Source organism: Notamacropus eugenii, chromosome 3 (assembly GCF_028372415.1).
Source record: "Notamacropus eugenii isolate mMacEug1 chromosome 3, mMacEug1.pri_v2, whole genome shotgun sequence".
Lineage (NCBI taxonomy): Eukaryota > Metazoa > Chordata > Mammalia > Diprotodontia > Macropodidae > Notamacropus > Notamacropus eugenii.
In genome coordinates this window covers 374,792,439-374,820,054 of record NC_092874.1, presented here as the reverse complement: position 1 = coordinate 374,820,054, position 27,616 = coordinate 374,792,439, and the positions used below count along the sequence as shown (strand labels likewise).

Sequence of the window (27,616 nt, the reverse complement as noted above, 5' to 3'; positions counted from 1 at the left end):
GAGTTGTTGTCCATCAACAAGCATTTATACTGCCTGCTGTGTGTTAAGCTCTGTACTAAGTTCTGGGGATCCAAAAAAATGCAGAAGACAGTACCTGCTCCCCAGGAGCTCATAGTCTAATGAGGAAGAAATATGCAAACAACTTTGCAAAAATGAGATACGTACAGGATAGAATGGGGACAATCAGCACAGGGAAGAAACTAGCAGATTAAGAAAGTCTTCCTGTAGAAGGTGGGATTTTAATTGGAACTTGAAGGAAACCAGAATGTAGAGATGAGAAGGGAGAGAATTCTAGGCTAGGCAAAAAGCCTGTGAAGATGCTTGGTGATGAAATGCCTTGTGTGAGAATCAGCAAAGATGTTATTGGATCTCAGAGCATGTAGAGGTGGGTCAGGTATAAGAAGACTGGAAAACTATGAAGGGACCAGGTTATGAAGGGCTTTAAATAACAAATAGGGGATATTTATATTTGATTCTGGGGATGATATGCCACTGGGGAATGAATACAAGAATGACATGATCAGATTTAAGCTTTAGGAAGATCCATTTGACAGCCGAGTGGAGGATAGGCTGAAGTGGGGAAAGACTTGAGGCTGGGAGATAAATTCACAGGCTATTCTAATTATTCAGTAGTCTAGGTGTGAGGTGATGAAGGCCTTTACAAGGTATTGGCAAGGTCAGAGAAAAGAATGGGGCATAAAAGAGATGTTGCAAAGGCAAATTAACAGGACTTTATAGCAAATTGTACATGGAGGATAAAAGAGTGAAGAGTCAAGTATGACACTTAGGTTGGGAGCCTGGGTGACCAGTAAGATGGTGGTGCCCTCAGCAGTAATAGGTGAATGGAAAATAATGAGTTCAGTTTTGGATATGGAGCTTAAGGTGCCACCTATGAGACATCCAGTTAGAAATGTGAGACTGGAGATTAGGGTTATATAAGTACATAGAAATAACTGAATCTGTGGGAGCCAGTGAGATCATGAAGGGAAATAGAATAGAAGAAGCTGTAGGATGAGAGACCTCCTGAGGGATACCCATGTTAGGCAGCGATGACAGAGATGAATATCTAGCGAAGGAGGTAGAGCAGTAGAGAAGGGCAGTTAGATAGAAGGCGAATCAGGGTAGTGTCACAGAGATGTAAAAAGAAGAACATATCAGGAAGAGGATGATCAACAAACAGTATGAAAGCTTCAGAGAAGTCAAGAATAATGAGGAGCGAGGCAACAGTAGATTTGGCAAGTAGGAGTTCAGTAGTAACTTTAGAGAGAGCAGTTTTGCTTGAATGATGAGATCAGAAGCCCAACTGCAGAGAGTTAAGAGAGTTCAAGGAAAGCAAGTGGAAGGCTGTGACAGTAGTTGGAGGAGGTAGCTGAGTTAAGAATTAATTAGGTGTAAAGGAAGAGGGGCAAGTGTTAAGGATTTGATTTAATATCTCTTAAGGTCTCTTTTAGCTCTAAAGTTCTGTGATTCTATGCAGAGTTTCACAGTGAACTAGATGGTAGCCAAAGAGACTAGCAGGATCATGTAAATAATTTTTAAAATAGAATATATGCATATTTTAAAGCAAAAAAGGAGTCAGTGTAGTAGATTACTCATGGCATAATGCAGGAGATACATTGCAAGGAGTACAAGAAATCATCAAATTAGATTGAGGATACAGGTAGAAAGTTACATCTAAGAAAGGATTGATTTTTCACGGTTTGGAGATGCTGGTATTTATACTGATGTTGAAACTAAGAAATGGAAAAGGGAAAGATGATAAGATAGTTTCTGGTAGAGGTAACTTTGTAAGGGGTAGGAGGGACCCAGGAATGGAGATGGCTATGTAGTACAAAGCTAGAAGAACAGTAATAAAGAAACTGTTGGTAAATGAAGCTTCAGTGCAGCAGCAGGTCGGTGGAGTTGATCTGTGCTTTGTTTCTGAAAAAGGAGAATGACAAATCAGGGAAATTTGAAGTCAGAATCCATGAAAGCTGCTTGTCAGGTTTGGGTAGTTATGACCAAAAACCATTTTAGATTTGGAACAAGTGGTAGACTCAAGTCCTTACTTCTTCAGTATCCAAGGAAATTTAGCTCTAGCTCTAAATTGGGATGAAAATATGGGGGAGCTTAGAAGAGGAAATGAAAAAAATATACTAAAATTGTGTTTAAATTTGTGCTAAGCCAAATAAAAAAATGTGAGACTGTGTAATTTAATTGAATTTGTACTTTGTGCTTTCACCTGGTAGCAAGATAATTGTATATTTTAAACTGCCAGGGAAGATGTAGTGGTGTGGCAAAAAGGAGAAAAGAAGGGGAATAAGAAAGAGATTAGGTACCATAACAATTTAGAACAGAATATTTGACAAGCTGCCGAAGGCAGGGAGCTTACTGTTTACAGACCATTCTGGACCATATTTCATGGTAGAGGTCAATATCAGTGATGTAGGGCACCAATGTCAAACTCAAATAGAAAAGGGGTTAGTATTACTAAACTGTACATTGAGATTTGAAAACTACATATCAGCATTATCTATGTCCTATTGTATTTGTGTCTATTTTGTTAAATATTTGCTAATTACATTTTAACCAGTGGGGCACTGTTGGGGGGAAAGAGGTTAGCATGTTTCACATTTCTGATGTAGGGGATACAAAGAAGAATAAAATAAAGTCCATGTCCACACAGAGTTTATATAAATTTATAGAACTGAAGAGATGCAGCCTAGCTACTGCTTCTGAGGTGCTACAGCCAGTATCTATTGAAGACCCAGAAAACTAGTCTTTTAACTAGTCCCTGGCACTATCAGATGATTCAGGATCAGAAATTTTACAGTGGTTAAAGTGATTTGTCAGCCCAACATCACACAGCTAGTAAGGGGTATAGCCAGGGCTAGAACCTAGGCTTTCTGATTCCTGCTCCAGTGTTAGTTACATTACACCCAATATTTGAGTTAATATTTGAGACTGTCCAAATAGAAATACATACAGGGGAGAAACATTGTCCACTCAGCTAGCCCTAAAATTTGGCCTGTGTAACACAGCTAAACTGTATACCATTTTTTAATATTATGCCCATACCATTCAGTTCTACCTTTCTCATTGATCTGAATTGATAGATTTCTTATATACTATGCTACAGCCTCCTAAAAGTAGAAATCTATTTTCCTCTTAGTAATTTGTTGCCCACTTTTACTCCCAGTTATCAGAAGCAAAGGTAAATGAGTATGTTTTCAGAATTATTTCTGTTAATTTTCAATAAATACATTATTACTTTGCAGTCTTTCTGAAATCTGCTCTGAATCAGTTGTTAATCTTAATATAAATCAGAATTTTAAATGTAAAATGTCACTTTCATCTTAACTGATTTTAAATAAGAGGGAAGAATGAATGAGTTGGAAAACAATTTTTTTTTAAATGGTATTTTAAGGCTTCACTCACAGTACTTTCTAAAAATAATTTGCACATTGATTATCTTATCACAGTTTTAATGTCTCTAATATGATTTATATTAATCATTTTGACATCTTAATTATAACAATGGTAAGATTTTAGCTTCAGTTGCCAAATGCTGTCAGTTCTACCTTTATGGTGTCTCACATATGTCCCCTTATTTCCTTTGACAATGCTACCATCCTGGTGTAGACCTTCATCACCTCACACATGGACTATTGCAGTAGCCTTCTGGTTAGTCTCCCTGGCTCAGCTCTCTTCCCCACTCCATTATATCTTCCATTTAGCTGTCAAATTGGTCTTCTTGTATTTTAGAAATACAAAAGAATTTTAGGAATACAAAGTTCAGGTCTGACCATGTCACCTCTCTATTACCTCCAAAATCAAATATAAAATCCTCTAACTTGAAAGCCATTTTTATGACCTGGCCCCTTTCTGCTTTCCCAGTCTTTTTAAATTTACTCTCTCAACTTGCATGTACTCTGTTCCATGATACTGGCTTGTTTGCTGTTCTTTACACAAGACACTCTTATCTCCTTCCTGACTCGAACATTCTCACTGGCTGTCTCCCATACCTAGAACTCTCTCCCTCCTCAGCTCTGCCTCCTGGATTCTCTGGCTTTCTTCAAGTCTCAGCTAAAGTTTTACTTTCCATAAGAATTATTTCCTGATCCCCCTTAATGCTAATTTCTGCCATCTTTTTATTATCTCCTATTTATCTTGCATATATCTTGTTTGTACATAGTTGTTCACATGCTGTCTAAAACTTTGAGCTCGAGAGCAGAGGCTGTTTTGTTTTTTGTTTTTCTTTGTATTCCCCTCTCTTAGCACAGTGCCTAGCATATAGTAAACATTTAATAAACAGTTGTTTACTTTAACTCCCGTTCTGTTATATGAATCAATAATTCTAGAAGAGATAATTTAATTGATTTTTTAAAATCTGTAGTTTCATAAAAGAAAGGCAAGTTCTATAACTCAGTCATTTGTGTTGAATTTTGGAAACATAGTCTCATACTGCCTTTCCTCAAAATTGGAAGTACTTTGGCTCTTGTCTACTACAGGGCTGAACCCTGTAGTAGATAAATCATATCCCTACTGGCAGTGTTTATCTCTTTCCCCCTTTTCCCTTTCTAGTAGAAGGAGACTCCCATTGGGGCTCCATCTTGTTTAAAGGGCTCTATGTCCCCAAAAGCTGCTGCAAACTTTGGTAAGCCGTGGTCCGGGTGGTGGTTGTTTTTGCTTTTCTCTAAATGAACTTAGAAATTGAGGGACACAGAGGGTATGCTAAATGCTTTGGTACATAGTTGTAGCCCTGCCTCCAGTCATTATCCCTATTCCTCTGTAGCTAATTAAAAAGCTGCTTTCTTACTGGAGTCACTAAAGACTGACTGCTAGAGCAGTCCAGAGATCTGGAAGTGCATAGTATGCAGATAAGATGCTCTACAGTGCTGCCCTCGACTGAGCCTCCCACAGAGTAAGGAGTCTGCAGTTCAGTTGGTAATCCCTTCTTAAATCTTAAAACTGATATTAGGGTGTATATATACATACATACATATATATGTCAAGTGATTTGTGATTAATAGAATAAGTGGCAGTCATTTCATTATGTATTAATCTGATTAGATAAAACCTACAAATAATTTGATAAAGATAAATGCATATCCTTATGAAACTTCATCACTGTCAGGTCAATTCAGTGTTTACTATGGATATTCTATTTGTCTGGCCTTTTTCCTGATCATTATTATCCTACTCATTGTGGAACTTGCCATTTTCATATTTTATAATCTACTTCCAGATGATTATATATGCATCTTATTGATAGGTTTGTAGTCATGACCTTTCTTTCTCTTGCCAGGTTACATTGTACCCCAAGAGTTTGATTTTTTTGTTTGTTTGTTTTGAAATAGATACCTGGGATTGCATTGCTACTTGTTTCTTCATAGACACAGCCCATAATGTCATTGATTACATTGATACAATATGGAAAATACTGAAACCAGGAGGAATTTGGATAAACCTAGGTGAGTTGTACTGTGTCCATAACCTTTTATAAATTGTTTCTTATGCGTTACATTGGATAAAGTGCTAGGTTTGGATTTTAGAGGATCTGGGGTTTGAGTTCCAGCTCTGCTACTTAACTAGCTGTATAACTGGGACAAAGGTTATTTAAACCTTCTAAGCTCAAGTGTCTTCAACTTTAAAAGGAGGAAAATAATCCTCCTACAGGGTTGTTTTTAGGGGAACACCTTGTAAGCCATAAAGGATGGTATTTGAGCTGCTGTTAATCTCTTCATGTACTTTTTCCCTAAATTTATTTATGAAACTTAATACCTTAAACTTTGTCTAATCATATTACTGTATTTTTATTTAAGAATATTGTAATTTTGTTTATCTAATAAACCTCCAATTTTTACGAGCCTTTTCTAAACATTTCTACAAAAGCTGTATCAAAAACATTAGTATCTTGAAACATATGGTAATATTAATTCATACTCAAGATAATCCATTATTAAAATATCTTTTGCTTGGTTTGAAACCATTTTAACTTTGTGAAATTATATGTGGAACTGACTCCTCATAATACCTGGTTCTGTTAGTGAAAAGAGCATGGGACTAGGAAGAGAACTGAATTCTGGTCCCAGCTCCACCACCGTAGCACCAAGGCAGCCATGAACATGCCAGCGCAGTTCTGAATTGCAGAGTACCACAGGCTCTCCACATGGAGGACAGAACCAGAACATTTCTTCAGATAGCAGAAAGCCAGATCCGTCCCAGTAACAAGGAGGGGCTACGACCACCCCCAGCCTTCCCCCCCAGACTTCCCACAAACCACTCCCTTAAACAAGTCACAAACAGCTTCAGCACTCACACCAGCTCTGCTTGCTCTCTGACTAATTTCCTCTCACCTCTGCTCTAGCTCCTCCTCTTCCTGTTCCATGTGACTCAGGCTTCCCTGTGACTTAAGCAGGTCACATGAGCCTATTAATGGATGAGAAAGATCTTCCCATTAAGAAGCAAAAATACATTTACAATTCACCCACTTAGCAGCTTTGTGATGTCAGGCATGTCACTTAATCCTCTCTCAACCTCAGTTTCCTCATCCTTAAAATGGGAATAAGGTAACCTAATCTTCCTGATTCACAGGGATATCATCAGGATCCAATGAGTTTGCTACGTAAAATGTAATTTTTGTGCCTTCTCTTTCTTTTCATGATTAGTCAGACATGTTAAACACCAAATGAAAGAATGATTGAGAATGGGGTGGGGGTTCATAATGCAATTTGTAGAATAATCAATTTTCAGCTATTTCTTGGTCTATGGGAAGGGAACTTCTGCATCTGATCTTGATTTTCTCAGTTGTTAGGGTGGTATTATAGTAGCTTTTGGTATTAATACTGCAGCCACCTAATGTAAGTCTTCCCTATGGGACTGTCTGTGGCTCTCTTTTCTTCTGGGTTTAATTAACTACCACCTATATGCAGATGACTCACAGATTTGTATCTCCTAACTGCTTTTCAGAGAGCCCCACCCACATATTTACATGTGGATATTAAGGTCTTCTTCCCACACTGAACTCTGCCCGTCTCAAATCAAGCTTATTAGCATTTTCCATTAACTGTTTCTGTGGAATCACCATTCACCCAGTTTCCTGTGTGTCTTTGACTCTTCCTTTCACTTAATTGCTTTATCAGTCACTTACCATCTACCTGGGCTATTGCAAGACTCTCAGAGTATTCTTTTGTCCAGATTTGATGATGCTATTATCTCCTCAGAAATCTTTGATGTTACCCAATGGCCTCTTGAGTGAAGTTCATGCTTGTCAAAGGCCGTCCTTAGCCTAGGGTACACTTCCTTTCCAACCTTATCTCTTATTACTTCCTTGTGCTTTAGCCAAATGAAACTGTTGTTCCCTAAACACACACTCTACTTTAGTGTTTTCTGTGCCTTTCCTCTATTTTTTCTCAGCTTAGAATTCCCATCTTTACCTGTTGAATTCTTACCCATCCTTTAAGGACCAGTTCTTAGCCATTTACTCTCTTTCCAAGCATTCCTTAATTCTCTCCTCCCCCCTCATCTTTAGCATGCTGCTTGGTAAAGTGCACACTCATGTAATATTGTGTTTTATAGTTAGCCATGTTGGTATCTTATCCTTCTAACTGAACTATAAAGATATATGAAGTTGGGGGTCTGTAGCACATATTTGTATTATAATACGTTCTTAGTAATTGCTTGTTGAATAAATGAATATTGCATACTACTCTGTCTAAGGATAACATTTCTGTGCTGATCATGCAACTGGCATTTCAAATATGTCTGTCTCTAATTCTTTAAGAATCTACTGGAAGGCCCATTTGGCTTAATAAAAGCCTAAAAAAGTTCCTAACAAGTTAGAACTGCCCAAAAGTGGATTAGATCATCACAGGAAATTATAGGTTTTCCATTACTAGAGGCTAGATTATCATTTATTAGGCTTGTTATAGAGGGTATTGCTATTCTGATAGGGGTAGAGGAGATGACCTCCGAGATCTCTTCTGACTTTGATAAACTATAATTCTTTGACTGTGTATAAAAACTCTTTGGAGTTTGTAAAGCTCTCTACCACTGTGAGACAGGCATAGGGACTGGACTCACGATTTCATAGTGTAGGGAGCTTTCAGGTAAGGAAGCTCCATTTACCAGTATAGGTCACCTTCTTCTCTGAAATTTACAGTTTTAAAGAGTTATTGAGAGCCCTAAAAAGAACCATGTAGCTAATATGTCAGAGGCAGGCCTGGAATGCAAGTTGTCCTGTCTTCAAGGCCAGCTCTTTATGTATTCTGCCATACTGCTTCTCATGTGCAGCCCTGGCATTATTAATAATCATATTTATATTCTCTTTGAGATCACAAGTGTTCATTTAATGCTTCTTTACAGTTTTTGTGGTTTTTTTGCCACATTTTGCAGTATGAGTCTGTGGTAATTTATGATGTTTTGAAGATTTCTAGCTGTTTTCCCACAGGCAGCTAATACACTGCCTGCTTGTAGGGGCTATGTCCCTTTCAGTTTTGATGCTTTGAGAAAAAACCTTTGTCTCTTCAGCTCTAATTAAGGTTATTAACTGTTAAGCTGTATGTAGGGCAGTTAGGTGATGCAGTGCATGGCAGAGCACTGGTCCTAGAGTCAGGAAGACTTGAGTTCAAATCTGGCCTCATCCACTTTCTGCATTGTGACACTGGGCAAGCCATTTAACCCTGTTTACCTCAGTTTCCTCATCGGTAAAATAACTAGAGAAGGAAATGGCAAACCCCTTTGCCAAGAAAACCCTAAATGGGGTCATGAAGAATTGGACATGACTGGAATAAAACAATTGAAGAACAAAAAAGCTATATGTAAGTGGATCAGAAAAAAAAATTGGTTGTCTTTTCTCTTAATGATTATATATGTCTTTCCATGGTTCTTCCCCACCTCCAGGAATGTTAAGGACATATGTTGAGGTCTAGTTTTGTAGCTTAGTCCTTTAACATATGCATATTATATGAAAAGCACTATTCTAGGTGACAAAGATATATTTAAAAAAAAAAAAAGATAGTCCTTACCTCCAAGTGGTTTGTTATACTGAAGGGAGACAACATGGCATCTTAGATTTAGAGCTGAAAGGGGCGATCCAACCCCCTTATTCTACAGATGAGTAAACTGAGACCTAGAGAAGTTAAATGATTTACCCAGTTATACAGGTAACAGAGGTGGGATTTGAACCCCAGGTCTCTAATTCCAGATCCATTACTATGTTTACCACATCATGCTACTTTTTTTTTAAACACAGATAAGTATAATACAGGAGTATGGAGTGAAAAGAACAGAGACAAAGCTCTTCTGGAATATTTGAGGTGTGAGAGAGCACCAGTAGCTGTGGAATACAGGGAAAAGTTCACAGAGAAGTTGGCACTTGAACTGAGCCTTCAAAGATAATAAAGGTTCTGAAAGGCAGAGATGAAGATGAATGTATTCTGAATGTGGAAGTGACTTGCGAATGCACAGGGATTGGAGATGTCATGTCAGTTTTAGGAATAAGTTGGTAGTCTGGTTTGGCTGGAACCTAGAGTGTGTTAAGGGGGAATAATGTGAAATAAGATTAGATGAAGGGGTTGGTTTGAACTAGTTGGAGGAGGCATTTATATTTTATCCTAAAGGTATTTGGGAGCTGCTAAAAGTTTTTGAGCAAGGGTGACATGACAAGCCCTATGCCTTGGGAAGATCAGTAGCTGTGTGAAGAGTAGATCTGAGAGAGGAAGACATTGGTGGCAAATGTATGGCAAGGAGGGGCACTAATTTTTTTCAACACTAAAAGAAATCATAATGAATAATGAGTTTCTTGCATCTCTAATCAGTTGGTATACAGTTTTTATTAATAGAGCTAGACGTTTAATTTTGTCATGAATACTCTTTTAAAATACTCACCTTGAAGTAGCTTTTCTTCCCTTGGCAGGAGTTATTATTTAAAAGTGATTAATCTCAGAGGGAAATTGAGTTTTATTAATTTAAAGGGGAATACAAAATTGCAAGATGTAAAGATGTTCAGTTTATATTTAGGCTTCAGACATGGAATGATACTGTTTTTAATGTCTAAGGTATCTAAGGCATTTATTTTCATTAAAGGGTATAAATAAGATATATTGTCTACTCAAGCCTCTGTCTTAATTAAGGTTTGGTCTGGTTCTTAAGGTGGCATTGTTCATTTGAATGTCTAAATTCTGAAATATGTGTTAATAAGGTGATCTGATTATTTATTTAAAAAGTAGTCTGACAGTAGGAAGGATTGACATGTAGGAGAAAAGGGAGTCTGGTGACCTTCAAGAAAGAGTTTTCACTTGAGTGATAGGAATGGAAGCCAAATTGCCAGTCAAGGGAGATAGATAATTAAAAAAATTCACACCGAAGATATAGATTGGTCATTCAGGATGTTTGTTAAGATCCATGATTTCACCACATAGTTACTCCCTCTACTGACTTAAATTGTAACTCACTGGGGTTTTTTGTATACGATCTTTGAAAGTTTTAGTAGCCAAAAAAAATTCATCCCCTTGCAGCTGCCCCGGTCATAAGCCATTATAGACTGTTCCTCTAGTGACATTTATGGTTCATCACCAGAACCATATTCTACACCTTTCCTCTTTTGGTATAGTGCCTGTGCTTCTCTTGGCATGGCCTTTGAAAAAGCAAATGGTGTGTCTGTACCATAATGAGGCAGAAGAGTAGGAATTCCACAATAAAAAAGAGAAAAATAGAATTGTAGATAATGGTGGAGCTAAAAGGTTAAAGTTTTATTTTGTTTTGCTTTATATTAGGAGAACATTGCGTATATATAGAAAAGAAAAAGAAGTCTAGTGAGTTGAGGGAGAGAAAATAAAAAATGCTTTAAAAAAGGGGTAATATAGGAGCATTTATCTTTTCATATATGGAAATAGATGGAATCTAAAGAGTAAGTAGAGATTTTTAAAGAGAACAAGGAAATACTTGGCCAGCCCTTCCTCCTCCCTTGTAGCTGTCCTTGTCAGCATTATCCTTCTAATGGGATGCCCTTTCTACTGATAACAAACCTACAGCTCATATCAGATCATTGTGTCCCTCCCTCTGGAAATTTCTCTGTATATTTTGTGAACCATGTTATGTACACACCATTCTTCCCAGAAGAACGTAAACTTCTTTTTTATCTTCAGTAGCTTACCACAGTAGGTGCTTAATAAACTTTGAGTTGTCATTGGATTTATCAAAGACTTGTGAGAAGAGTGAAAGAATGGGTACTGTTAAGCATTTAAATGAGCGAAAAGGTATATGAGAGTTCAGGGGACTCAGATGTCAGTGAAATAGGAAGTAACATCCTTAGTTGAATAAAGAAATGGGGATTGAGGAGAAGTAAGATAATCTTAGAACTGTCTGTTATGAAGTGTGACAAGAAATTAAAGTATTGTGGACTCACACAAATATCAGGTTGAAGTTGGATGGTTTGGATTAGCAGGTCAGGACTGAGAGGTTCTATCTTCCCCTGGAAGTATCCATGGAAGCAACCATGTAGAAGTCTTGTTGAGAGACTCGGGCTTGAGAATTACCACTGAAGAGGCTCAGGAGGGTATGAAAGTTAGTAGTGATGGTGAGAGCACCCTTGGAGTAATCAATTGTGAAGTCTGTTACAGTTAGAAGAGGAGTTAATGGAGTAGGTGAGAATATGAGGAATCAAGATATTTTGTTTAAAGCATAAACTGATTACTTTCTCTTCTGATAAATTGAACAGTGATTTAAAAAGCAAGGGAATAAAAACCCTTCAAAATTTTTAGGACAGAAGGGAGAAAGAGAATGAGAGTGGTAGTTTGAAAACATGGTTTGCACATTTAGAAATGTTTTGAAATTATGTTGATCTAATACTCAAAATAGTGTACTTTTAAGCTTTTAAGAACCAACTAGATGGTCTTCATTAATCAAGCCTACTGTTTTCCAGTCCTTTTTGTTTTCAATGAATTTCACTATGCCTGTGTGCAAAAAAGTAGACAGTACATTCCATTCCTATCCTGAAACTATTTATTATTTTTAGCCTTTATTCATCTTCAGATTTTTAACTTATGATAAAACTTTAATTTCTTGTTCTTATTAGCTAAACTATCATAATCCTGTAAGAGCTGCTATTTCACCTTCTGTTTTTATGTGCTGGTATGTGCATGTTTACCAATCAGGTAACTGATTCATTTTATTTTAAAAACATAGGTCCTTTACTATATCACTTTGAAAATCTGGCAAATGAACTTTCCATTGAATTGAGCTATGAGGATATTAAAAATGTTGTTCTCCAGTACGGATTCCATATAGAGGTAAGGATATAATACAGATTAATAACTGTTAGTGCTTATAAAATTTAGTTTGTAAAATAATTAAAGACAAATAGTATAAATTAGGGAGTAAGAGGAAGATCTTTTTTCTAAATAATATTTTTCCCCAATGTGTAAAAACAATTTTTCACATTTGTTTTATTTTGAGTTCCAAATTCTGTCCCTCCCTGAGATGGTAAGCAATCTGATGAATTATACGTGTGCAGTACATTTTTCCATATTAGTCTGTGAAGAAAAGTTGAACAAAAAAAAAAAAAGAAAGCGAAAAATAGTATGCTTTGATCTTTATTCAAACTCCATCAGTTCTTTCTCCGGGATAGCATTAAATGGAATTGTAGGTCATTTTTCAAGGATGTTAGGAAATTATGCCAAAATTAAAATTAAAAATTGTGTTGCTAATTCCAAGTGGATATTGCCTTTTTATTAAAAGCAAGACTTCCACTTTGAACCTGAATGCCATTTTGTTCATTATTTTGTGTATTTGAAACTGCATTTTTCCTTTCCTTTTCAAAATTATAACTTTGAGATTTAAGCTAATTTAAATTTATCTTTTCCCCAGTTAGCCTTAAATTATAAGACTTTAAAATTCTCTGTTAAATTTGGAGCCATACAGAATTTAAAAGCATGTGGAACCTGTTTGAGATAAATGAGATATTCAACTTCACAAATTTTATAAATGTGTCATTTTCTATTGCAGGTAGAACAAGAATCTGTATTGTCCACATACACTGTGAACGACCTCTCTATGATGAAATACTACTATGAATGTGTGCTGTTTGTGGTTCGTAAACCACAGTAATTTTCTCTTATGAGCTCTTCAGGAAAAAAATGATTAATGGAGCAAATGTTGAAACAAACAGCGCAAAATCAACTCTCGGTGGTGACAGGACACAACCTCAAATCAGCGGTGCCTTCTTTATTCCTAACAGGATTTAGATAGAGTGTCTATTTTCTTAATATATGTCTGTTGCTATCCAGACATGTACTATGCCATGCATATTTGTGCTCTGCGAATGAGTGAAAGTGAAGGGAAGATCTTCAAATGTACGTTTTCCTTGAAGTGCAGAACTGTTTGTCTCAAGTAGAAAATCTATCCTTATGTGTCTTTATGAGGCTGCCCTATTGTAAGGCTGCTGCACTGATGACTCAGTAGTATTGAAATCGTAATACACTCTTGGCCTTGTTATAAACACGTACACACTCAGCTCAAGAAATGTCTAAACCATCTTCATCTCAAAATGAAAATTTTTCTCAATTTAGATATGAGGTAGACTATCTCATAAGCTTCTTTTATCACTAAAATTAGTTGAGCATTTCATTTCTACAGTTCAACTTGATTTAGAGGAGTATTTAAAAATTTTTTCATGTGATATTGAATTGGGTCATCAACAGATAATGCATTTAAGTATCAGTGAATTTTATTGAATCTTTTGGTCATACTAAACAAATTTTTAAAAAATACTAGTCATTGGGTTGTTTTGAAACATTTGACAAGACCTCAGAGACTGAAATGAGGCATAAAGCCCTGTCTTTAAAATGTAATAAATTTGAAAAATGGGAATAAGACTTTGCCCACTTATTACTTAAGACTTTAAGCTATAGTCACATGGAATTCATCAGTGTAAATGTTTACGTGTTGTTTTTTCCTTTAGCTAGGCTATCTGAATGACTAATAACCAGGCATTCTGTTTAGAATAACTACACACTAAAATAAAAATAATTACACGGTAAAATCTGTACCATGGTAATAACATAGATGTGGTGTGATGTGGGAAAATTGTGAATGTGAAAATCAGGGTTGCATTTCTGCCTATAAGATACACCTTAAATATTGTTAGCAACAGCTACTAATGTAATTTTGGATTAAGCAGGTCAATTCTAATGATTGTTGGCGGCTTTAAATTTCTACCTCTAGTAGTTCCTTTTTTGGAGGACATTTGCTTTGTGGAAATTGTCATTTGCAGGACTATCGCTTCCACACTTTAAAATTTATAGAGGGGAAGAATTGCTCTTGCTGAAGAATTTCACAGATTACAATATATAGTATCAAAAAATTTGTGGTGAAATGTATTAGATAAATCTATTGATTATAATAATGTGCTGATAAAATGACACTTTTATTGGTAAGAAAAATTCTGGGAAATCTTTAGTTAGGTACTTGTTTTCAATGAAGTTAGGAAGTCATAACTCCATTAAGGTGTCACTACTTTCTTCTACTTGCATATTTTTAATAGGGCTTCTGTAACCTTGACTACAAAGGAAGTAAGAAAAATCCCCTGAATTGCCTTATTCATTGGAGTATGAGACTTGTGAGGACTTTACCTTATTGAATCATTTTTTCTCTTTTTTGATCCCTGAGTACTTGCAATATTGATGCAGAATACCATAAATCATTACCTCCCCAAATTAATTTGAACTTTTTTCAAAAAACTTTAGAAAAGAAGGATGTTTGAAAGGAACATGACAGTAAAACCCTTCGAAAAAGTTGGAGCATGTCAAATGGAGATAATTTTGAAATACTTCACTTATATAAGCAATTTACCAGTATTTACTTCATTTTCATACACTTGAGTCAAAACAGTCTATGATCTTTTGACTAGAATTAAAGCAGGAATATATCAGTATGTGTGAGTTAGCTTTATTACTGAACTACTTTTTTTCTATTTTCTGCATCTATCATATAATAATGTAACATATTTCCAAATTATATGTAGTGTTTCAGTTGGTTGAATTTAGAACAAGTTTCTTTTTCTTTTCTCTTCAATCTCTTTTTTTTCCATTCTATAATGCTTTTTCGTTTGTCTTGCATTTGAAATATTCTAAACTTGAAGAGGTGGCGTAGATCAATAAAAGGCTCCAGTGGAGGTTATGATTTAGTATTTCTTATATTTAATTACCCCTTATCACTAAATTGCATGTTCTTCATTGTTACTTTCTGAAGTGTTCTATATGCATAAGCATTATCATTCATGTTTTAATAAAAGGGAAATAAGCATGTAACTTTGCTTAATTTTTCTTGCCATAATCTAAAACAACACAGGTTGATCAAGGGTGCAAGATGGAAAGTGTAAAATAGAAAAAAAAAAAAAGATGTATAAATCACAGTATAAAACTTCAAATGAAGTTGTTTGGCAACTATAAAATGTACTGTATTGATATGTAATCTTCATTTCTAAAGCAGCTAAAATTGCTGAATTGGAAGCTTCATGTCTGCATGAACTTTCCTATATTTTTAATCGTGTATGATGGACTTAATTTTTCTTGAACATTAAAATCTGCAATTGCTATGAAATTATATGAGCTTGATCATTTGCTTCCAGACAGTGGGGTCAGTGTAAAGAATATGGGCTTTGGAGTCTGAGAACCTGGGTTCAGATCCTACCTTTGCTTGGTAGGACCTTGGGCAAGTCATTTAACCTCTCTTGGCCTCAGTTCCCTCATATATAAAATGAGGATATTAAATTACTCCTAAGGTTTCTTACAGCTCTAATTATCTGAACCAGTAAGTTTCAAAGTCACTACACAACAGATGATTTTTCAGTGCAGGAACTAGAGGCAACATGATAAAGAAGAAAGTGAATTGGTCTTGGTATAGAGAGACTTGGCTTCTAGCTTTGATTCTGCCACAAATTCACTATGTAACTTGGTAGTAAATCACTCAATCTCTCTGGACCTCAGTTCTTTCATATGAAGAAATTAGGCCAAATGATCATTGTTCCCTTTTTAGCTCCAAATTTTGTGATTCTTTGATAAATACCTAATGGCTCTTAAGAGAGCCTCCTAGAGTTCATTCTTGCTTTTGTGCACAGCATTCCAGAACCTTGAAATTGTTGCATATGAAATTTAACAAAAGGGTAAACTGTCATTCTCTGAGCAACATAACATTTATTAACAGAAATATGCTCCCCTTTTATAGGTTTTGGAGAGTACTGAACAAAGAATAGAACAGAGGAGACTACATTATGGGATTGGGGACGACATGATTGGTTACAAAGCTGAGGCACAGGAAACAAAATGATTGGTTGGGAGTATGGGGCTAGCAATGGTATCACCTCCCCCCCTTCTTTTCTCATGAGAATAAGAAGTGCTCATTATTTGAATGCAGGTGTGAGACAGTGGCCCAGACATTCTTGAAGCATAGCTTGGTTGTATAAAGATATCAGGTCTGACTTCCTCCAATGTTAGCTCAATTCCTTGAGGCAAGAATAAATCAGTGCTTAACAGGAGAATTGGATTTCTAAACTTAACCTATTATAGGCCCGCTGAATCGCTCAACTGGGTTCAGAGAGCTGTGATTGAAGCAGTTGTAGGACAAAAGCAATTACTTTAAACAGAATTGATCCTAATCTTTTCAATTCCTCTCTTTGATTAAGGAAAGATAAATATCTCTTATAGATCACTCATCTATAAAAAAAAATCCTTACAGGTCTTTTACACATAATCATTATCAACAATAGGGTGTATTAAGACAAGTTTTTCCAGTGGAAGTTCCAAATGGGCCTTAACTAACTAATGCAAAAGTTGAAAAAGAATAACAAGATTGATTACTCATAGCACAAGCCATAATAAAAAATATATAAAACCATGGACTAAATTGAGAAGAGACATTCACCACAAGGCAACTACTCATCAAAGATATTTATGAAATGAAAAGCCAAAGTACTACAATAATGATAGGTGGTAACATTAATATCAAGTATCCTAGTATCCCAGTAATCCACTCCCAATGTTTATTTAGTCATTGTATTTCATCTTAAAATTCAGATGTCCCTCCGTAGGCTGATGGTCCTCTATTCTGGAAAAAGGCTTATACTCAGAGTAGTTCTGAAGGGGGCTTCTCTTCAAAAGAGTTATTTCTCTGGTTCCATATCACTTGCAGATTTTTGATTTTCCTGCTAGTCTTTTATAAAATATATTGCAATACCATATAGGACATATTCTTAAATTTTACCTCTCTAATAATTAGTTAAAATCAGCTCAAACCTTGCAGTTCTCATCTTGCTGACAATAGGGCTATGAGAATATCAAACTAGGAACCTATATACCCTCTCTTTTTCTAGCTAACAACAAGCTAAAGAAACTTTTAAAAAATCTATGCAAATGTGACTTGAAAATGAATCTTCCTGGTTAAAGATTCAATATTTACCGAAGTAGACATATAAGCTAGGGTTAAGAGTGCTTCTCAAATTAGCATTGACTGACCATAGTCATTAACTCTCTGTGATCCAAGTTAGCAAATTGTTACATTAATATATTTAAGAAATTTAAATGCCAACTAAAAAATTTTAAGCTAAATATTTTAAAATACTACAGAACGCAAAACTCTTAAAACCTTTCAAATTTCTGAAAATTTAGAATAACAAATAATTGTTTGATCTTGTTACTTTCTTTTAAAAAAACTCAATTTTTAAAATCAGTTATTTCCAATTACAGTTAATTCTGATTCAGTTCCCCCCTTGGGAGGAATAGAGACAGATGAGGAGTTGGCCTTCATGAAATGTGGACAGCAGTGCTCATAGTAAGGAGATGAGCTCTGTTACACAAACGGGTTCACTTGGAAGTTACACACTCTGCTCCCGTGGTAACAAACCTTGGGAGGAGCAGACTAAGTAATGAGCTCCAAGTAGTGTGTATTCAGTGAGTCGTGTGCTAGGAAAGCATGTTTGCACTTGGGACATGCTCCCATATTAAGTAATAAATTGAAGTAAATTGACTTTTCCTTTGAGGTAACATGAGCTATCCTGTAAGTTACCTCAAGGATAACTGACTACACTGAAATTCTTTTCCTTAAAAGAAAACTAGCGATGTTTCTGATATAACCTCACTGAGTAATAAATTTGTACTTTTGGTCCCATAATTTCCTGTGGCATTGTCTAATTACACTCGTATCATTCTGAAAAATCTAAGGACCTCATCTTATACACAAATATATAACGATAAACAGGCAGATAACAAGCCCAAATACTCATTTACTTAGTTGTTTGTCGATTGAAAGCAGCAAGGTCTCACCATACTTGAATCCTATACCAATGCGGAGGTGCTGAAATACTGCATCAGACTTGTCCTGATTGAAGAGGTTTGGTATGAGAGGAAGAAGCAGGTCCTCCAGGCTTGAGCCTGAAGGCACAGAATGACTCAACACCTTTTGCTTTCATGTGAGAATAGCATAAGCAGCCAAATGTATGACAGGATAACACAGCCAGGCTTAGAATTAACGGGGGAAGCTTTCTTGTAAGGAAAACGAAGTCAAGAGGGCCCTACTTAGCCTTCACAAAGTCACCCTCCCAATATTTTTCCCAGGGACAGACATCCACTCCCATTGAGCTGCTGGTTTTTTTCTTGAGGCAATGAAACATTGGCTCAGAATGAAAAAGAAGCTCAGAAAGAAAATTTAGAGTCCCAAAAGGTTTCACCTGAAACAGCAAAGTCTCACTAATCACAGCAGGGCTGGACACAATTGTTTAAGACACTCTCAAGTTGTAATAAATAAGCCAGCAAGTGAAAAATCAGGCCTTGTAAAAAAAAACACACACAAAAGGCTGTACTTAATATTCTTTTCTTCGATTATTTCCCTTTCTCAAATACAGTTTAAACTTCATCCTGATGTAAAAAAAATAACAGCAATTATAACATGTAAAGTCACATAGATAGGAAATACATGATAATTTACTACCCCCTTTAAGACAAAAATGTATTTCTAATTTTCATAATCACAAAGTAGCGCACATATCACTTCTATTCCATAAACATACTTTAATTTGTTTTCTTCATTCAAGGAGGATTTAAATGGGGGAGGGGGATGCTGTTCCCTAAATAAACCAAATCACTAACTCTTTCATAGAGCTAATGATTCATGAAATTCAGGACCTTGCTGAAGCTGGTAGGTATACAAGTAAGGAAAAAAATTTTTTTAAATTACAAGTACCCCCTTTTCTTTTCCAAAAAGTTAGCACTTATTTTTTCCTTTTAAAATATGCCCAATTAAGTGCTTCATAGGTTTCAATATCATGACAATAACTTAATGAATTATTTCATGCTATCCAAATTTTTTAAAAATTAAAATCTCCAATGATGTAATTTTACCACTGACTTAATAGCATTTCTTATACAAGTTTCCCAGAATTCACAATACAAAAAAATTTAAAAACATAATAAAAATATTTCAGTCTCTTGAGTTTAAAATGTGAAACAAAATTTCACACTAATCAGATGTTAATAATTAGTCAAATGCATTACCAAGTTATCCTCATATAGAAAAACAATAATCCTGCCACAAGTGGTCTTTAAAATCACCATTCTCACAGTCTGGAAAAGCATTAATACAAAACACATTTCATTAAAAGATCTATAGCAAAAAAAGTAATGTATACAAAAATGAAAGCACTTAGGATAAACAAGACTTTATTGGTTTAAATTCAGTGTTAGGTTAACTCAAAATATTCTGGGCTAAATATGCATTTATCTCTTTCACATTTGGGGGCTTAAGGGTGTGGCACCCTCACAATCTGGAAAATCCACATAAAAAAATTTTGGCCCTCTCTTTATACCAGAGAAGAGATTTGAATTATTATGGTAATAAAATATAAAATGTGTTGATATTATACAATACTGTACATATATTTTATGCATTTCTGAGTTTCTAAACATCTTCTGTGTCACCTGCTATCCTTTGTCATCTGCTGCTTCCACAAAACTCCCATAAAATTCCAGTTTCTTATGCTGACCTGCAATATATCAAACTACTACGAGGAAAGTGGTTATATGGAATTGTAAAATCATTGTTGTTAAAATACCTCATTCTACTCATAGGGCTAGGAAGATCTTAGAATGCTTCAATACACAGATGAGGACATCTTAAAATGTTTTCTGCTATATCAGATCCACAGTAAAAACATTATTATCTACTGCATTTCCAAGTGAAGTTTCAAACAATTTACATCATTCTTTCAACAATTAAATCTACAGGAATTGAATCTATAACCCAAAGGAATCCAGAGTTTAAAAATGTACCACTTTACCAATATTTCTAATATAATGAATTATCAAATTAATATTAGGTATTATCTTTATCCACATTACAGACTGATAAACTCAGATAACTTGTTTTAAGATCACACAATTAACAAATTACCTGATCCATGCATTTTTAACACTATCTTAATGCCAAATAAATTCTGACATCATAAGCATCTTAGTAGAAGAGATACATTTCTCTCAAAATGAGACCAGAATAAATTCAGTTACACCTGGATTTATTTTCTAAATGGTATCACACTGAATTTTAATTTATAATTTCAATTACTTAACATTACATTTTTCACAAGGGCCATTTATTCCAAGCATTTCACATTTTGATTCCTACTATTTTCAGCTTGCCAAAGATTTTTAAAGTGTCAGTCTGATATTAATTTCTGATCTACCCCAATTATCCCAATAGGGAAGCACACTTAAGAACACATCCTAATTTAGTTCAAATCTAGGTTCTACAATTACTAATGGTGACATCTAAAGTCTCAGAAAGAACCCACTACTTATCAGTGTACTCCTAACTGTAACTTTTCTCTATTTACTTTCAGGCCAAGTTGTAATTGTCATTACTGCAGTTTCCACATAAAATAGATAATGTTTCTCACATGTTTTTTATTGTAACATAGCCAAAATTTCCCTCGAACCTTGTTGTCAACACATCTGAACTTCCTTTTCCTTTTTATACTTCTCTTATGGTATGAAAACCCACACTTTTCTTATTACCTTCACATTCTTCCCTTAACTTTATTTTGTTCACTCCCTAAATTCTCCTTATTTCGATGACTATTATTCTCTAATCTTTATTTCATTGATTTTCTCCTCTGTAATCTTAGCATATATTGTTGTTAAAACCAATGCCAAAGACTTTCACTATAGTTAAGACTTTGCCAATTCTTATAGCAATTAAACTTTGTTGAATCATTGCCTCTTGGTTATTCCCTAAGAGGTGGAAGCACTAAAAAATCTTAAGATGCTTTTAGCAATTATAAAAATCTTAGTTTACAAAAATTTGGTCTATTCAAATAACAACTAAGTTCTGATATATTATTCACAAAAGTAACGTACATAAAACATTTATCTCAGTAAATTTCACTTACATTTCAGGTTGCTTTCTAAATTTCTCTTTTTTGTGGGAAAGAAGCAAGAAAGTTCTCAAAAATTCAAATACATAACTTATTATAAAAATGAGTAGGAATCTCATGATTTATAGTAAAATTTGTAAGTTCAAAATACACTAATTCAAAAGTGAGTTCTAAATTGATTTTTAATTCACTTTAATTTGTTAAACTCCCAACTATCTAATTAGAATATCTAATAAAACTTATTTACCTAATTTAAGCAGACTTTTCTCTTTTCTGTGAATCAGGAAAAAGTTAACATTATTAATGTGAGCTGCATTGTTTTGGGTTTGTTTTTAATTTTTGAAACTTAACTATTACTGTTTACAGGCTTCTTGTTAATCAGAAAAATGACCTTTCTTGGCTGTAAAATAAGTAATCTCTCTTACTGAGGGATAGGGTGTCTTTTATTTCTTTTAAAACAAGTTCTAAAGAATGTTAACCCAAAAGTTGCTAGAATGTTTCAGCATGTATAAAACCATTCCATACCATAATTCAGAGAGTCACAGTGGAGAACTTACAGTTTTTGTCACAAAGTCAGAAATTTCTATGGTTTGAAAGAAGATTCCCTTCTTATTTGTCTTTTTCCTTGCACGTCTAAAACTTAACTGGAGTTTAGGAATGTGAAGAGAAGGAGAGATTTGTTTTGAAGGTTTACAGAACTGAAAAAATTAGATTACAAGACACTGTGAGGATGTTATTTTCCTTCTAAGTTTCATGTACACATTATTCTAAAAGCAATGGGGGAGGAGGGAAGAAAAAAGGGAAAAATGAAATTTACATGATAATTTTGTTGTATATTTGAAAGGAATAGCAGGTTGTGCATAACAGATTTGCAGTTTCATGTGCAATCATCTTTTTTTTATTGTACTGTTATAGAAATACTTGTTTTTTCCCATAAATTAAAAATAAAATAAAGTTTAAAAATGAAAGCAATACTAATAGCACAGAAAGATCAAACAGACACTGACAAATAACAATAAGAGGTAGTGGCCCTGATATTTCTTTACTGGTGAGACTGTAGTTACCAGCCTTCTGAATATTTACTTATGATAATTTATCTCCTCTGCTCAAAGTCTTTTACTGGCTCAATTTAACTAAATGCCATTAACAGTTTATTCAGTTTGGATACTGTGCCATCTCAAACACAGAAATTTGGAATCAATTTCTCTTGCCCTTTTGTGAGTCCCTGACTCACTTTCCTTCAAAAGAGATACACCAAAAAAAAAAAAAAGTTCCCAGCTACAAATTTTAATTCCTTAATCTTTGAAGGATTCTGCTTGGAATTCAATGTCTACCTTTTTGTGGTTGGAAACAGGCATTTTCTTGATATCTATAGGTCAGAAACCAGTTGTTTAGTGCACGCTCAGATCATAACCTTTCCCCTCTCTAGCCTATGTCAGGTCTTCTTCAATGGAGACACATCTCCATTAAGGCCACCCATGAAAGACGGACCAGGCTTTTATCACTCCCTCTATATATAGCCAATTTATTTCCAATACAAATAGAAGCACTCAAAACAGACATAAATCATACAACACTCACCTTTTTCTCCTGGAGAAGATCGAAACTGTTGTGAATAGGAAGAGAGCCAATCTCCCACCACAGATTCCCCCAATAGACAACTCTCCCCTTTGTGGAAAATTTTCTCAAACCGAAAGGAGGGGAGAGATTCTGATGAAAGTTTGCATAGGAGTTCAGTCCCTATCTCACCACTTCCCCCATCTGTTCCATATGAAATTTAACTAACGGGTAAACTGAAGCCATTCTTTTAGCAAGATAACATTAACAGGGTCATGCTGCCTGCCAAAATATAGGTCAATGGCTTTCCTCCATGTATGCCAAAGGTCCTGGGCAGATGTACAGCTCCCCTTTCATAAGTTTTGAGGAGTATAGAACAAAGAATATACCAGGGTAGATGACATCATGGCATTGGGGACAACATGATTAGTTACAAAGCTGATGTATAAGCAACAAAATAATTGGCCGGAAGTTGGTTGTTGTCCTTTGTTCGCAAAGAAGACCAAAATGATGTCACCATGATAAAGTGTGTCCAACTGTGGCTGATAGACCAATACAAGCTCAGAACGCTCTACCAGAGGTTGGGCACAGAGAGTCCATATGAATTTTGGGGGTGGATATTCCAGATTTGTGCATCCTACATTTCCTTTGTGCTGTCTCAATTCTGCTTTGCTCACAGAACACAGCACCCTTTCTGATGTGGGCACTCCATACTGAGCAGTCCTGTGCCAGTGTCTCTCATGTTGCACAGTCAAATCCAACGTTCCTGAAAGAGATGTTGAGAGTGTCCTTGTATCACTTCTGACCACCATGTGATCACCTGCCCCATGTGAGTTCTCCATAACGTAGTCTTTTTGGCAAGCATACACTTTACATTCGAACAATGTGGCAGCCCATTGGAATTGGGCTCTCTGAAGCATAGTTTGAACGCTTGGCAGTTCACTTGAGCAAGGACTTCGGTGTCTGGTACCTTATCCTGTCAGGTGATCCTCAGAATCTTCCTAAGACAGTTCAAATGGAATCGATTCAGTTTTCTGGCATGGCGCCATGCTGGTAGACTGTCCATGTTTCACAGGCATACAACAATGAGGTCAGCACAACGGCTCTGTAGACCTTCAGTTTGGTAATCAGTCTAATACCTCTTCTCTCCCAAACTTTTCTTTGGAGCCTCCCAGACACTGAACTAGCTCTGCCAATGTGTGCATCAACCTCATTGTCAATGTGTACATCCCTAGAAAGTACACTACCAAGGTAAGTGATCTTATCCACAGCATTCAAAACTTCTCCATTTGTTGTAACCGATGGTTCCATATATGGATGGTGTGGTGATGGCTGATGGGGCACCTGTGTTTTCTTGGTGTTAATTATTAGGCCAAAATTAGCACAGGAAGCAGAGAACTGATCCACACTTTGTTACTTCTCAGCTTCAGAGGCTTCATTGAGTGCACAATCATGTGCAAACAGAAAATCATGCACCAACACTCCCTCCACTTTGGTCTTGGCTTGTAGCCTTTTCAAATTGAAGAACTTATCATCAGTATGGTAGTTGACCTTGATACCATGTTCATCCTCACTGAAAGCATTAGGTTATCTACCCATCTGTCCATCCATCCATCCATCCATCCATCCATCCATCTATCTATCGTAGACTGTATGATCCACTAAGAAGTGCTTATTATTTGAATGCAGGTGTGATAGTGGCCCAGACTTTTGGAGAGCAAACCAGACTTCCTTGAAGGATAGCTTAATGGCATAAAGATATCAGACCTGATTTCTCTTTGTTCACATGCATGTCCCAAGGTCAGTTAAATTCCTTGATGCAAAAGTAGATCAGTGCTTAACAAGAGAGCTCCTCCTGTCTATCAGACTGCTTTTCAGTCCCCTTTTGTTGGGACTTCCTTTAGGTCATGCCCAATAACTGTAGATGTCCCACAAGGTTGTCCTGAACTGCCTTCCCTTCTCCCTCTATACCATTTCATTTAGTGATCTCATCAGCTCCCACAGATTTAATTATTATCTCCATGGAGATTTTCAAATCTTCCTATCCTACCCTAACCTTTTCTGCTGACCTCTAAGCTCACATCTCCACCTGCCTTTCAGACATCTCAAACTGGATATCCAGTAGATATTCCAAATTCAACCTGATTAAAAATGAACCCTTAAACCTTGTCCCCTTTCAGACTTCCTTGTTAATATCAAGGGTATCCCCTTCCTCTCAGTGCCTCAAGTTCACAACAACCTACATATCATCTTGACTTTTCACTAATCCCGAATACTCAATCTGTTGCCTTGCCTGTTGATCTCAACTTTGCAACATTTCTTACATGAGGAGAGCTCAGGACAGTCTTGAGGTATATTCTTGTTTAGAGAATATGAGGTCAATTACAGTGGTAATTCCAGCAAAGGAAACTAAAGAGGGTCAGGTAGGAGAGGGCAATTAACTCCTGAAGAGCCGTTGATAATGTCAAAATTGTGAGATCAAGGATAAGTTCTAAGAAAAGTCCCTGAGGTCCTCTGCTGGACAATCCATACATCTCTCCCACTGAAAACAGCTGATAGACCTTAGTGATGACATTTTTATGATAACTTTGTCTTTTAAAAGTGGAGGAAGCAACAAAGACATTCTTGACATGGTTTTAACATGAAGGACAGGGTAAGAACTTAGGAACAAGTGACCACTCCATCATGGAACTGATGATAAGAACAGAAAAATCAGATATAATCTGACATGCACCCTACATTTGGGAAAGGAAGATTTCAAAGGATCCAGAGAAAGGACCAGTAGGGTCCAATGGCCTACTTATTTTGCAGGGTAAGAGCCCATAATTGTGCAAGTTACTAAAACTATTCATACTATTTTACCCACAGGTCCCATTCCTAAGTATATGCCCCCAAAAGTTGATGCCACAAAAAAAATCTTCTATGTAACAAAATAGAGCATCATACTGTGGTAGCAAGGCACTGGAAACAAAAAGTGTCTATTGATTAGGGAATGGCTTAACAAATTGTTGTTTGTGAATGTAAAACAATGTTATTGTTCAGTAAGAAATGATAAATGTGAAGAATTCAGAGAAATTTGAGAAGAGTTTGTATGAAGTGATAGTTAAGATAACAAAACAGAACAGAGGGCAATACTTAGTGATAATAATGCCAAAATATAGTAAAATTCTGATGAATTGTAATGGTAATCTTGGTGCTGGAGACCAATAAGAAAAAAGTTTCTTCCTCTCAGAGAAGTGGGAACTACAGATACAGTATTTGGCATACACTGTCAGACATGGTCACTGCCTCAGCTTTTCTTCAAAAGTTTTCTTTGTTATAAGAAAGGATTCAGTTGGGTAGAGAAGGTTAAAGGGAAACCTTAAGGAAAAAAGTAACAGTGGAGAAAACAACCACATTGATTAAAACACATTCACAAAAAGAAAATCAACCCAAGAAAGACGGGAATATCTCAAAAAATGAGATTCTAGACACAGAAGTAAAAATTACTCTGATGAGAAGAGGAAAAGAAGACATTGCTAAAGAGACATTTGAGGCTGCACAGGAAACTCAAATTCAGATTTCAAAAGTAGAAACAAGGACCAGTAACTGAAATGGAGTATAAAAAATGAAGTTAGTCTTCCAAGTGCTATGTCAAAAGAGCTAAAGGCCAGAAAGAGGTAAGACTGGTAATAAATACAAAAAAAAAAAAAAAAAGATATGTATGCTACGTAGGGGAACAGGAGGATCCAAAAAGAGAATTACTGTTTAGGATTGATGGAATGGTGAAAATGGACAAGAAGACTGAATTATTTGATTCCAACTTTGTGTCTATTTTCCTTTCTAAGAAAATTATTTCTGAACTGGGCAGGATATGTTTTAAAGGTTATATTTTTTTGTTGACATTCAGTCATTTTTCAATTGTGTCTAACTTTTTGTGACCCTGTTTGGGGTTTTCTTGGCAAAGTAGTAGGGTGGTTGGCCATTTCCTTCTCCAGATCACTTTACAGATGAGGAAACTGAGGTGAGCTGAGTTAAGTTACTTGCCCATGGTTAAACAGCTATAACTGGTAAATGTCTGAGGCCAGATTTGAACTCAGGAAGAGGAGTCTTCCTGACTCCAGGTCTGACATGCTATCCACTGGACCATGTAGCTGTCCTATAGGTTATATATTAGCAAGGTACAAGATTAAGGTAAATGAGGAGATAGTAAGACAATGTTCAACTGCCTTCAATAAGTTCATAAATAGGCTACAACAAACTGCATTATAGGGCAGTGAAGGAATTAGCAGGTATGATTGCTAAGCTGCTGCTATCAGTAATCTTTAAAAGGTGTATTGATAACACTATACATACACTTGCATGAATATATGCACTTAGGTTCAAAAACCAAATTTTACAAATATAGGGTAGAGATGTCACTAGTCTACAATTCTGTGAATAATATCTAGGGGTTTTAGTGGACTAGAAGATGAATAAGTATCAACAGTGTGACAGTAGTTTATGAATACTTGAGACAAAATAAAATAACTATTGACATATAAAACTTTATAATATTTCACAACTTAAAAAAAATTTTTAACATACAATGTTGAGATTTAGACTCTGCCCACACAGGGTTCAGATTTAGGCTCTGTTCACTCAGAGATGCCAAATACTGTTGTGGTTTCATGATGTGAT

At 35.8% G+C, this 27,616-nt stretch overlaps 1 protein-coding gene across 1 annotated transcript in view; it reads left to right on the top strand.

Moving 5' to 3' along the window:
• The window catches only part of CARNMT1 (carnosine N-methyltransferase 1), a 45,635-nt gene extending 30,050 nt beyond the window's left edge, over window positions 1-15,585 (top strand). The window contains exons 6-8 of the mRNA XM_072597469.1: window positions 5,340-5,453; window positions 12,169-12,272; window positions 12,988-15,585. Of these exons, the coding sequence (XP_072453570.1) occupies window positions 5,340-5,453; window positions 12,169-12,272; window positions 12,988-13,089 (320 nt within the window). The 3' untranslated portion in view covers window positions 13,090-15,585. The remainder of the gene's footprint in view (window positions 1-5,339; window positions 5,454-12,168; window positions 12,273-12,987) is intronic.
• The last annotated feature ends 12,031 nt before the right edge of the window (window positions 15,586-27,616 follow it).